Here is a 12333-nt window from a genome sequence, read left to right as displayed (position 1 = left end):
CTGAATCTGGACGCCAGTTCCGACTTACATACAGATTCAACTTAAGAACATACCTACAGTCCCTATCTTGTACGTAACCCGGGGACTGCCTGTAATCTATAAAAGGTGCTACTGAGATTTCATCTAGACTACCACATACATTATTGAGCTCTGCACCCTAAGAAATATCTTGACAAATTAGATTAATAGAAGATCAATAAATAATTAAAAAGCTGAATAGACAGATTAAAATCAAAATGTGCATGACATGTCCAGATAGCTACTAAGACAACAATTCTTGGAATTTACATTCTTCAAAGAAGAATTAGAGTAGTGCAAAGAAGTATGAGAATGAATAATGGGATGAATATGTTCCTCACTCTGTGTGTGCCAAAGATGAGAATTATTGGATTGTAATTGTTTTTTACTTGACTCATTTTAAAACTGGATTGGACAAAACTTGAAAATACAATTTAGGAAGTAAATTAGCATTGCCTGAGATGTAGATTTTTTTGGGGGGATGTCTATACTGCAGAGAAAATTCAGATTCTGGGTCTGTTGAATTGGGTTGTTTGAACCTGGGATTCTGGGCAAAAAACAGCAATGTAGATGTTTGGGTGTGAGCTGGAGCCCAGGCTGTGAAATATGGGGGGGATGGAGGCGGGGGGCTCCCTCTGCATCCAATCAAAGTGCTTCTATGGTTCAATAGGCACTCCCTGCAAATTCTAAGTATGCAAGTGCAGTTAGTAAAATTAGCCTATCTCTGGAGACTGTCTTGGTTACAAAAGTTTTTCAGCCCATTCAGATGGAAAGCCACTCTTGTGGTCCGCTCACTAGCCTAGGTTGCCAATTGCTCGTCTAGACCGTCTTTCACAGGTGTCTGTCTGTCTAACCTGTTCTTAAAAATCTCCAATGACAGAAAGTCTACAACTGTCCTAGGTAATTTTGTGCTTAACTGTCTTTACAGTTATGAAGTTTTTCCTGATGTCTAAACTAAATTGCCCTTGCTGCAATTCAAGCCCATTATTCTTTGTTTGATCCTTTGAGGATAAAGATAATAATGTATCACTGTCCTGTTTATAACAACTTTTTGCCTACTTGAAAATATTGTAATGTTGAAATGTATCATAACTTCTGCTTCTCCCCCAATCCGTAAGTCTTGTCTCCCTATTAAAGAAGAATATTGGGTTGACTTGTGCTTGAAAAATCCATCTTGATTATTACTTTTCACTTTATTATCTTGTGCTCACAAATTGTTAGATTGTGTTCAATTTTCTTTCTGGGAACGGATGTTAAATTGACTGGTACATAATTCCCTGCATTGTTCTTATTCCTCTTCTTATTGATAGGTGCTATATTAGCCATTTTCCAGTGCTCTGGGATTGCTCCTGGCCTCCATCATCACTAATTTGTTGATATGTGGAAATTGGGTAACTGTTCCCACACACTCTGAATATATAGCTAATTGATACATGTGGTAAAATGTTTAATATGGATAAACAACAGGGGTTTTCTCAGTAGAGTGTTTACATATTTTCTCCCATTACCTGGGTTTTGTAAATTTGACTATCTAGTATTTAGTTTACTATGATACTGAATGTGGCCTTATTGTCAATTGATATTCTTATTTGGAAGGGTTATTTTTAACTGTGAATGATTTCCTTTGCATGAAGTGTTCCTCTCTGTAAATGTAATTCTTGTACTGTTCAATCTTCATAAAGAGTAACACATTAATTCCCTGACACTTCATACAGCATTAAGCGCGCGTGTGTGTGTGTGTGTGTGTGTGTGTGTGTGTGTAGAGGGACAGAGAGAAAATAATTAAAATAGATCAGTTTGTATATTTTTATTTTTACTAGCACTTTAGTGCTATTTTTAGTAGCTCCTAATACTTTGTACTGGGTTTTTTTTTTCTTTTCTGTTCTTTCCTCTTCATTTGCCCAAACACAGCTGAGTTCACAAGAGGAGAAAAGAAAACATGATACTGCTGCCAAGCAGACAGGAAACTGTAGTAGACCTTACAAGCAGTAAAGGGTTTAAGCACGCCTTCCATCCAATCAGCTGAGAGTGCTGTTGCTATGTGCACTCTTACTCTGCCTTCTTTGTGGAAAAAAATGTCTTGCACAGAGAGGCTGAATATGCACCCAAAGCTGAACATTTTGTTTTAACCACTGCAGACATCTGGATCCCTCAGATACTGACAGTGTAGCCCATTTGCAGCTAGGAGGCAACTTCTTTTACACAAGGATTCCAGTATGGTTTTCAGTGGAAACAAAGAGCTACACAGAGAAGGTGTGTAATTGAATGATATAATTTTAAATGTTTAATTTTTTTTCTAGTTTTGACTAGATGTTTGTGAAGGTGGGTACTCCTTCCAAATGGAGATAGAATTTTTACACCTTGTGATTAACTGTCAGCTTGAAAATAGTAAATTCACATGATTTACATTAAGTGTGTACACACACACACACACACTCTGTTAGTCTGTAAGGTGCCACAGTACAACTTGTTGTTTTTAAAGTTACAGACTAACATGGCTAGTCCTCTGAGACTTATTAAACATTTGTGTTCTTTTTCATGAACTCATACTAGAAAAACAATTTTGATTATATTATTGATCTGTACAAAAAAAGGGTAGGAGCAGGCAGGATGCAACAAAAGAAAGAAAGGCCTGTCAAGCACCATGGTGCTGCTTTAATGTGATACGGTTTTAAAGATAATGAGATGGAGCTGAGGAGAGAGACTGGAACAAATAAATTCTTCCTATTATAGCACAAACTTGTTTCTAAATGATTATAGACTCTTTCAGAGCCTCCATTGGTACTAAATTTGACAACATGAAAAAGTAAGCTTACTGACATTTTTTCTTACGTTATCAGCTTAAGAATTAAATTTTGAAAATAAAAGTTTCAAATGTTTTAAAAACACATTAAATATATGCTTTACCGAAGAGAGATTTTTCCCTTTCACTTTATAAATGGACCCAATGATGCATCCATTCAGAGTAATTAAGGTGACAGGGTTTTTAAAAATTAATTTGCCATATGAATCTTTGAAATTTGATCCAGGGAAACCTAATTTACCTGTTTATTTAAAAGAAAAGGTGAAGATCAGAATTACATTCTACAAAATGTCCTCTGAATTGTGAGGGGCAGGAGAGATGATTACTTTTTGTGGCTTTTTAAAGTGGACATCTGATATAATATTATGTCTACTAATAACTATGGAATAGTTACTATAGCCATATCTAACTGCTCTGATTTATTTTTGTTCTTTAATTTGGAGTGAAAATACAAGTTAGTTGAATGTATGATTCTTTTGTGTCCTGTTTTTGTTATGTAGATCAAGTTCCTTTAACAACACAAGGAAAGTATTACAGTACTTTCATTTGTGCTACTAGTAGAGTGCATCACAGTATTGTTAGTCTTTTGTCATGATTTGCTTATCTAAGGGGAAAATAACATTTTTATAAATAAATGTCCACTGTTGTTTAATGATGTAATTGCTCTAGCTCAAGTACCGAATAGAGGATGTTGGTATCTTTCATTGTATGTAATAAATTCTCAAAAGATGCCAAAGGTATAAAGGTTACCTAATTACATATGTGATTGTTCTGTGTGTTGGACTTGCTGATGTTGTTGAAAGGGCCAGAACTCTGATTTTAAGCAAGCTTTTTTTAAGTTAAATGTTCAATCACTGCTTAAGAATGAGGAGGAATAGTCCCACTGGTCATCTTGTGGCTTGTGAAAGGATGTCTAATGTGAGTCATTGAGGAATATTGTTGTAGGAAAAGAATAGCAGAGAAAATTAGAGAAGCCTCAGTGAATCTTGCAGTCCTTTTAATTTACCTGACTAATACCTGTATTTACAAATATTTTCCCTAAGATACTATTATGTTGTCTTGTGAATACTGCAGAAATGTAATCTGTGTGTAGCATAATAGAATCCTTTATAAAAAAGAGACTGCGTGCAGTTAATATCCTTAATTTTGTCTCCTGACCATTTTAAAATTAAATCATATATGTAGATAAAAACAAAATCAATTGTAGATTAATTTGAGTGAGGATTTAGGAGCGGGGACATTGGTACATACAAAAAGAAACTCAAATGAGGTTTTACTGAGATCAAAACCTCATTATCCGTAAAGGGTGGCAGACAATGAAAAAGAGGATGGAAGATAAAGTACTGGGGAATTGAGTACAAGTGTAATGTTAGTACTTGGCTTAGACCTGCTGTTGAGATGTAATAAAATGAATTTAACCAAGGCAGGAGACAATGGCTACCATTTAGGTAAGCAGAGCCAATTTAATTGATTTCTCCCCCTCCCCCCAATAATACATAAATCACGTTGCCATGTAAGAGTTAATTTATATTATATAAAACTACTCAATTTATGCTGTAAACGCACTGTATTTAAAAATGGCACCTACTAAACTAACACCCACTATTTTGCACATATAGATCAACCTACGATAAGGAAAAAATGGTAAAATAGAATCTTTAAAACCCCCATTGGTTTAAGCAGTAGAAATTTTGATCCTATGTAGCTTTAGGCCTCCTGAATACTGAAAGACCTTAAATGCCAATTACATTTAATCACTGGGTCACAGGAGCTTATAAAATAATTTATATTATGCCGTGTGAGACACAGTTCATGATATTTTTTTTTCATAAGTTTCTCAATTCCTGATGAGCTAAGAATGTGTCCTACAGTGTCCTTTGGCCTGCCGTTTTCCCAGGATGGAGTAAACTACAAATATTTAAATACAATTTATTGAAAGTGAATGTAGTCTGAAGGCATGTCTACAGTGCATTTAAACGCCTACAGCTGGTTTGTTTCAGCTGACTTGAACTCGGGCTATGAGTTTAATTGGAGTGTAGACATTCAGGCTGGAGCTAGGGCTCTGGATCCTCCAATTTGTGCAGGTTCATAGAACCTAGGCTCCAAGATAAGCCCAAATGTCTACACCACAATTAAACAGTTTCTTACCTTGGGTTCGCAGAACTCAGGCTAAGTGATACAGGCCAGCTGGAGATGTGTAATTGTAGTATTGACATAACCTGAGAGGCTAGTGAGATTTTTTTTTTTGTGAAGTCTGTTCTAAGAAGACTCTTATCCCTGAGCATGCCGCAAGATCAGTTACAGACTGAAACAAGTTAGGTGTAGGTTGTAACGTTAGACAAGGATTTGGAGGGGGAGGGAGGAGGAGTGGCTTTGAATGAGGGGAGCCAGGGTGAAGGCAAGTTAAATATAGAAAGATGAAAATAGCTCTCTTCTCTAAAAATGTGTATTGCAGCAAACAAATGGGGTCCATAGTCTACCTGACTTATTTCCTGTGACCTAGTTAGTTCTCTGTGCTCATCCCTCCTAGTGACTTCAGCACTCCTTGTTGCTCTTTTCTAACACAGCTGTCAGTAAAGGAGTTCTCCATGCAATTGTTATGTCTAATTGTGTCATGAAGGCTGCTTCAATATTACTCAAGGGATTTGAGTCTTTTATCTCATACTTAACCTGAATACAATCTGTCTGCTTAGTGTCCTTTTTCTAATGAATTGTCCATTGGAGGGAAAAAAACTTTCCTTTTTTGGCAACAGAGACACTCTGAATCACAAATGTTCTCTTTCCTTTCAATAACTTCTTTTTAATAATTTTTAAAAGGCTTTTCCAAACAGTGCTGCTGCACAGTCAGCTTGTTTCCCTCCCCCTATTTTTATCTTGCAGGAATTTAGAGAGAAAGCAGCTTTAGTAAGTGCCTGGTAAAGTAACACAGTGCCCCAACAGACAAATATAACAATACTAGGAAAGAATTGTGGTCTTGGTACTTCATCATTTTTTTTAAATGATTGTCAAGGAATTCTGAAGGTATCTGTTGACTAGAGGGCGGTTGATACACAGTTGATTTGGGCCAAGTCTACACTAGGGATGTAAAATTTCGATTAATTGGCTAATCGAATAGTCAGTGCAATTTGCATCATCTATTGGATTAGTCAATAAGGGCGCTTCTGCCTTTAAAGCGTAGCAACAGCTCCAAGGCTGTTGCTACACACTTCAAAGGCAAAAGCGCTTCAGGTGACATGGGGCCAGGGGGGGACTCAAACCATGAGTGAGGAGGAGTGGAGGGACAGTGAGAGGAGAGATTGGAAGGAGAACACATAGTGGCTGCTAAACATTATGGAACTGTAGGCAGACATGGTGCAGGCGCTGCTATCACTGCAGATGGAGCAGCTGAGTGACCGCCTGCCCCCTGCAGCTGGTGTCCCAAAATTCATTCTCTCTCTCTCTCTCACACACGCGTACGTCACCACTACCCTGTCCCTGAGCAGCATCCACCACATTCCACACCTGCCTACCCAACCTCCACCCATTCAGACTCCCACAGGCTTTCAATACACTCAGCACCCATCTGTGTGCAGTCTAGCTCTAATGAACTGCAGTCCCCCTTGCATAGCACATCAGATGATAGGGCTGCATATGAAACATGGACATATACAAATCTGTGAAACTCTCAGGGCATGCCTCATCTCCTGCCTCTCCCCCCTCCCCCTTTATCTCCCACCAAGTGCAGATGTTTCATGCTTCACGTGTGTTCTACATTTACTGTGTTTTACAAATGAAATTCATGCGTTTCAAAGCAATCTTTATTCCATTACATGAAAGCAAGTGAGTATATGCCAGCTAAACTATGGTCACTGTAGTGCTAAGTGCAGTGCAAGGACCAATCAAAGCAATCCCCTAGCAATGGAGCCACAGCACTCCCAGGCATAGCAACAAGTTTTACTGACTTTCAGAATTAAAATTGCTGCCTCGAGGCAGCCCCACACTGTGTTCCTCTAATAACCCTGGTCTCTGGCTGTTCATATTTGGCTTCCAGGCACTGAGCCTCAGCAGTTCAGCCCTAAGTGAGGCTTTCACCCCTCCCTTCACAAATATTATGGAGGGTACAGTATATGGTGATAACCATAGGAATGTTTATTGGTCAGATCCAGCTTCCCATATAAAAAATACCAATTGGCTTTCATATGGCTAAAAGCACACTCAACAGTCATTCTGCACCTGCGTAGCTGTTATTGAATTGCTCCTTGCTGCTGTCAAGGCTCCCTGTATATGGATCACAAAGGGTATTTCCACTTCTTCCATGATGATCTTCTAGTCTGGGAAGAGTTCCCGCTTGCAGCTTCCTGAATAGGCCAGTGTACGTGAAATGTCTACTGTGATCCAAAAGCGCCCTGCAGGACCATGGAGAAATCCCCTTGCATTAATGTACTCAGAGGCTAGATGATCTGGGGCCATCTATCACCCCACTGCAGCTTGGGGAAGCCATCTGTGCAAAGCCATCCACAATTTCATGCTTGTTGTCCAAAGTCACAGTCTTTTTTGGAGAAGAATGCGATTAATGGCCCTCCACACTTCGAACAGCATGATTCCAGTGGTCAATTTTCCCACTCCAAACTGAGAGGCAACTAAACAAAAGCTGTCTAGAGTAGCCAGCTTCCACAGTGAGATCACTACACACTTCTCCACCAGCAAGGCAGCTCACAATCACATGTCCTCATGCCGCAGGATGGCTTTCCTCATCTGAAAGTTCTACAGCCATTGGTCATCATCCCAGGCTTGCATGGCAATGTCATCCCACCACTCACTGCTTATTTCCCAAGCCAAAAACGGTGTTTCACTGTGGCTAGCACCTCTATGAATGCCACGAGATATTTTTGTGACATGTTAGTGAGACCTATCAGCATTTTCATCACCAGCTGGGGACCCATTCCGACAGACTAAGGAGGCAGAATGCGCAGTCCAAAAGCTGTTGAAAGATGGTCCCGTATGCAGACGGAAGCACAGTGATTGCTGGCATGTAAAGCAGTGCATCATGGGACATTGGGACAGAATCCAGGATGCTCCGTGCCCACCTTCCACCCATCTTGCAATTCGCTGCAGCAGAAGAGGCAAAGATGCTCTGCAGGATAGCTGCCCAGAGTGCACTGCTCCACAAGCCGCTCCTAAGTGCTGCAGGTTTGGTCACACTACTGCATTGGTGGCTGAAAGCATGGACACTAAGGATGTTAAAAAATTTAAAAAAATATATTAACCATGTAACGGATAGAAATTCTGTTAGTTACATGATTAACCACTGCTGCGCCATGGGGCTTCCAGGATTTCAGGGTCTTCTGCAGGGCTTCCAGGACTGCTGCAGCTCTCCCCACCCCACATGCTTTCTGTAGCCCTAAGCTGCCATGAATCCTGGTTCCACGGGGTTGCTGGGGCCCATGGCTCCTTGCAGCACTATGAAGAGTGTAACCAGTTACCCTGTTACTCTTCCATCCCTAGTAGACAAGCCAATAGTATTTTCACTATAGTCACAATAGTCACATAATTTTCACATTAGTCTGTGAGCAGTGCAGTGACTACCAGCGCTTTGTAACTGTCAGTGCTTTACATCTGTAGGTGTGGTCTTAGCAGACATTGAAGAGCAAGTCTTCAAATGTATCAAGATTTGATTCCTTTGGTGAATGACTTGCTGCATATGAGACAAGAAAAATCCAGATGGTGTACTTTTGTGGGCCTAGCTCCACACATGTTTGGGGGCCCCTGTGCAGGCAATGAAATATGGCACAAAGAAGTCAATCTTTGGAACAAGGTGCTGACCAGGGACAACTGAATATGACCTGGCAGGGATGACCCCACTCTGCCCAGTTTGAGGGCACTGTTTAGAAATTGGCAGCCCTGTGCTGCCAGTGTACCCCTTCCCTTTGGAGTTGGGTCCATTACAGGTCGCACAGCCTCCCCACCTAGTATACCCTGGATGTGTTGTGCTCAGCATCCCCACCCCCCACAAATTCACAGTGTCTTGAACACCACCCTTACCCAGTGCCTCCCCTGCCCTTGGTTCCACCACAGCTGCCCAGTACCGCACACAAACCCTCCCAGTGTCCAGCACCCCAACAGATATAGATCTCCCCACCCCACTGTCTTGCACCCTTCCCTACAACCCCACTACCATAACTACAGCACCACCCACAAACCCCTCCATTGCCTACCACTCCACCCCCTCACATCCCACTATTCCCCGCGCAGATCCACTGCCCGCACTCTACTCCCAGGCCCTGATGAGCCAGAGCAGAGTAGGGATGTTAAAATTAGATTTAATCAACTAATCGAATAGTCGATGGAATTTCAGTCGATTAGTTGATAAGGGCGCTTCTGCTTTGAATAGTAGCACATGCCTGCCCGGCTGTTGCTACATTTCAAAGGCAGAAGTGCCACGCAACACCTTCTTGTGCATTTCAAAGATTAAAACACTGTGTGGCGCCCAGGTCCAAGGGGGAGTCCCCCACTGACCCCGGGCTCCATGAAGTGCTTCTGCTTTGAAATGCCGCATGGAGCCTGGGGCTCTTGTATATTTCAAAGCGGAAGCACCACATGCAACCCAGAGTCAGCTGGCCCTGGGCTCCCTATGGCGTTTCAGTCTTTGAAATGCACAAGAGCCCTGCTGGGCTCCATGGGCTTCTGCTGGGGCTCTTGCACATTTCACAGGTGGAACGCCACCACTGAGCCCCTGGTCACAGTGCTGGAGATGGGGGGGAACTGGCTTTTAAGCCACATCCCCCCCAGCAACTCCTCTTCTTCCCTCCCCTTGCTGTCTCTTTCTGATAGAGGAAGCAAGCCGGGGAAACAACTAGTCGACTAGTGTGTTGACTATCCGATAAGCTTTTGCTAATCTGATAGTCAACTAGTCGATTTGTCGCTTACATCCCTAGTGCAGAGCAGGTATCCCTCTTACCAGGGGGCAGAACAGTGGAAACTTGGGAGCAGAGAGCAGCCCCATACCTCAGAGCCTCACCCAGTCCTACTTGCCTGGTACTGGTTCTCATAGTGGAGGAGGCATTTCTGCAGGCGGGGAGGCAGCTTCCAACTTTCCCAACCTGCCACTTCACAGAGCAGCAGGGAGAGGTAAGCCCTGAACAGTCACTGTTGCGCAGCAGCAGCTGAATTGCACTGCTCTGCACTGGCTGCCTGCTGGAATTGGGGCCAGAGAGGACCCCTCAGCCAGCCACAGATGAAAGGAGCAGGCAGTGAGTGAGGGGAAACGTCAGGGGCTGGGGAGGAGCCAGCGTGCAGGGCCAGGGGATGTGGAGAGAAGCCCTGGCAAAGTTGGGTGAGACTAATGAATGATGGCAGCGATAAACAGAGGGGTGGAGAGGGAGCAGCTGCTTTGGGTGCAGTACAAGTGGGTGAGCACGGTTGGGGCCCTGTTTGAGTGTGGACCTTGTGCCAGAGGCATCATTGTAAGTTCGGTACTGGCTTGGACATCTTTAAAGTATTTAGCTGTATCTCCCTTGTTGGAACTAATGGAAAGTGTCAAGCTATCCACCTTATTGTGCTGTTGTGGTAGTTTCCCCACTAGAGCTTCTCATTACCTCAGCTGCATCCCAGATGTTCATATGTACATATTTCATTATACTGATTGAGGCGTTACCTCAGCAGTACCTGTCCAAAGTCATAGATATCATGTGTCCCAAGTGTACAACATCCTATTTAGTGGTGCCTCCATGTGCTTTATACCACTTTTTGGAATACTAATGATGCTATCCACATTGGTCATGTCAGTGCAGTTGGAATAAGTATACTTGTCATCCTGATTCCCACCTGAAATGAAAGCGATGATGGAGGTAACAATTTCTAGTCACTTGGATAGTGAGTCACAAGTCTTCAGACTCTTTTGGAAGAGTGGACAGGTATAAACTAAATTATTTCTGTGGGATCTGAGCTTGATTTTTGTCACTGTGGTGACTGAGTACTTGCTTACTTTGCAGACCCTCCAATACTACTGCATTTAAATCCCAATTTATATTGACTTGCATCTCTTTTGCAGGAGATGAGTGGTATTAGGTTTCCCCACTAGAGCCTGGTGCATGAGATAGCCATAGAAAATCAAGACTTGTAGCTGAGTATCCCTGAACTGAGGATATGGATCAGTACATGGAGAAGTGGTCTCTGAGAATATCCTACCACACTTAGCAAGAAGAGAAAGGAGGATTGGCAATTGTAACACAAAAAGGTTGTAAAACATAGTGTGTTCTGTCTACATTTATTTTAAAAAACATGGCAAACTGAAATTGGAAGATAGCTATGTGCCAATGTAGACCTTGCAGGGGCAGAAATTAGCTGACCTGTTTATTGTCAGAATTTTAACTGTGAGGTGTGCCGATACAAACAGAACTTAGAGCCATTTATACTACTGTACTAATCAGTTGCAGACTCTGTAAGTTGTACATGGACGTGACCGAAAAGGCTGACCCTTAGCGGTACTGGTCAATTCAACGGAATTTTCGGGTGCTCTACAGCTCAGAAGGGCAACAAAGGCTCTGCAAATCCCTGTAGGAATATCCCAGACTCATGGGTCTCCCCTTTGTGGTGCTGAGATGGCTTTGGGACCTTCCTGCAAAAGCATCAGTGCAAGGTGTTTCTTGGGGTAAGCAGGAGATGTACAAAGGATAAAAATATGTGTGGCTAGAATGTTACTGTACCCAAGTTATTTCCTGAATGACGAGCAAGACCTGTTTGGGGGTAAGGAGCATTGAGGTGCAAGTTAAGGCAGAGTTAGGGCTATGCTGAGCAATGAACCAGATTCAGGTTACTTGAGGATATAGGAAGTAATTTCTTTACTCCTTAGTCCTTGCAACCAGGCTTTGTTTTTTTTCTTGATCATACCCTCATTAAATAGGAGAATAATTTACTTCCATATTCTGATTTTTGTAGTGCTGAAATATGTGTAGAAAATTAAAGGAAAGGAGATTCTAAACTTAATGACACTCTCATATATGATATTTGTGTTATTAAAGATTGTTACAGGAAGTGTAGTTAAGTCACATTCCAACATGTAAATAAAAAGTGTGTTTTCATTAATGTACAGATCCGTTTTTCCTAACCAAATTTTACACACTGCCCTATTGCAGTATCAAACAAAATAAAAATGGCTATATGCTTTTCTACATTGTTTTATCACAGTAGATCCAGTTCTATCAGAAAGAGCTTATTTAGATAAGCAAATCCTCTAAAGGATTGGCTATGTTAACACAATTGTAAAAGTCACCTAAAAGGTTAGAATGCACATACATTTGTGGACTATTTGTACTGTGGCTAAAAAAGCATCTACATATTCTGTAATATATTGAATTTAACAAAAGTAGTGACTGCCCCTATATTATAATTATATAATATATGCAGTCTGTTCTATTGATTATTTCATAGATTTGAGCTCTGGATGTCTGAGGGGACAACCTATGCCACTTTTTCCCTGAAAGGCTAAATTTACCCTCTTTCATTATTGTGTGAAAGTTAAGCAGAATAATCCA

General features: G+C 41.6%; 1 protein-coding gene across 3 annotated transcripts in view; it reads left to right on the top strand.

Moving 5' to 3' along the window:
- Window positions 1-12333, top strand: part of ATOSA (atos homolog A) — a 62081-nt gene that overhangs the window by 19349 nt on the left and 30399 nt on the right. The window contains exon 1 of one of the 3 annotated variants that reach the window (XM_075897269.1): window positions 1780-2271. The exons of 1 other annotated variant lie outside the window; for it this stretch is intronic. In XM_075897269.1, coding sequence (XP_075753384.1) covers window positions 2235-2271 — 37 coding nt within the window. In that variant the 5' untranslated portion in view covers window positions 1780-2234. Of the gene's footprint in view, window positions 1-1779; window positions 2272-12333 lie in introns of those variants that run through there. One more of the 3 variants, XM_075897268.1, reaches the window with a different exon arrangement.

The sequence above is a fragment of the Pelodiscus sinensis genome, chromosome 14 (genome assembly GCF_049634645.1).
Source record: "Pelodiscus sinensis isolate JC-2024 chromosome 14, ASM4963464v1, whole genome shotgun sequence".
Taxonomy (NCBI): domain Eukaryota; kingdom Metazoa; phylum Chordata; order Testudines; family Trionychidae; genus Pelodiscus; species Pelodiscus sinensis.
The sequence above is the reverse complement of the archived record's forward strand: the minus strand, read 5'-3'. Positions and strand labels throughout refer to the sequence as shown.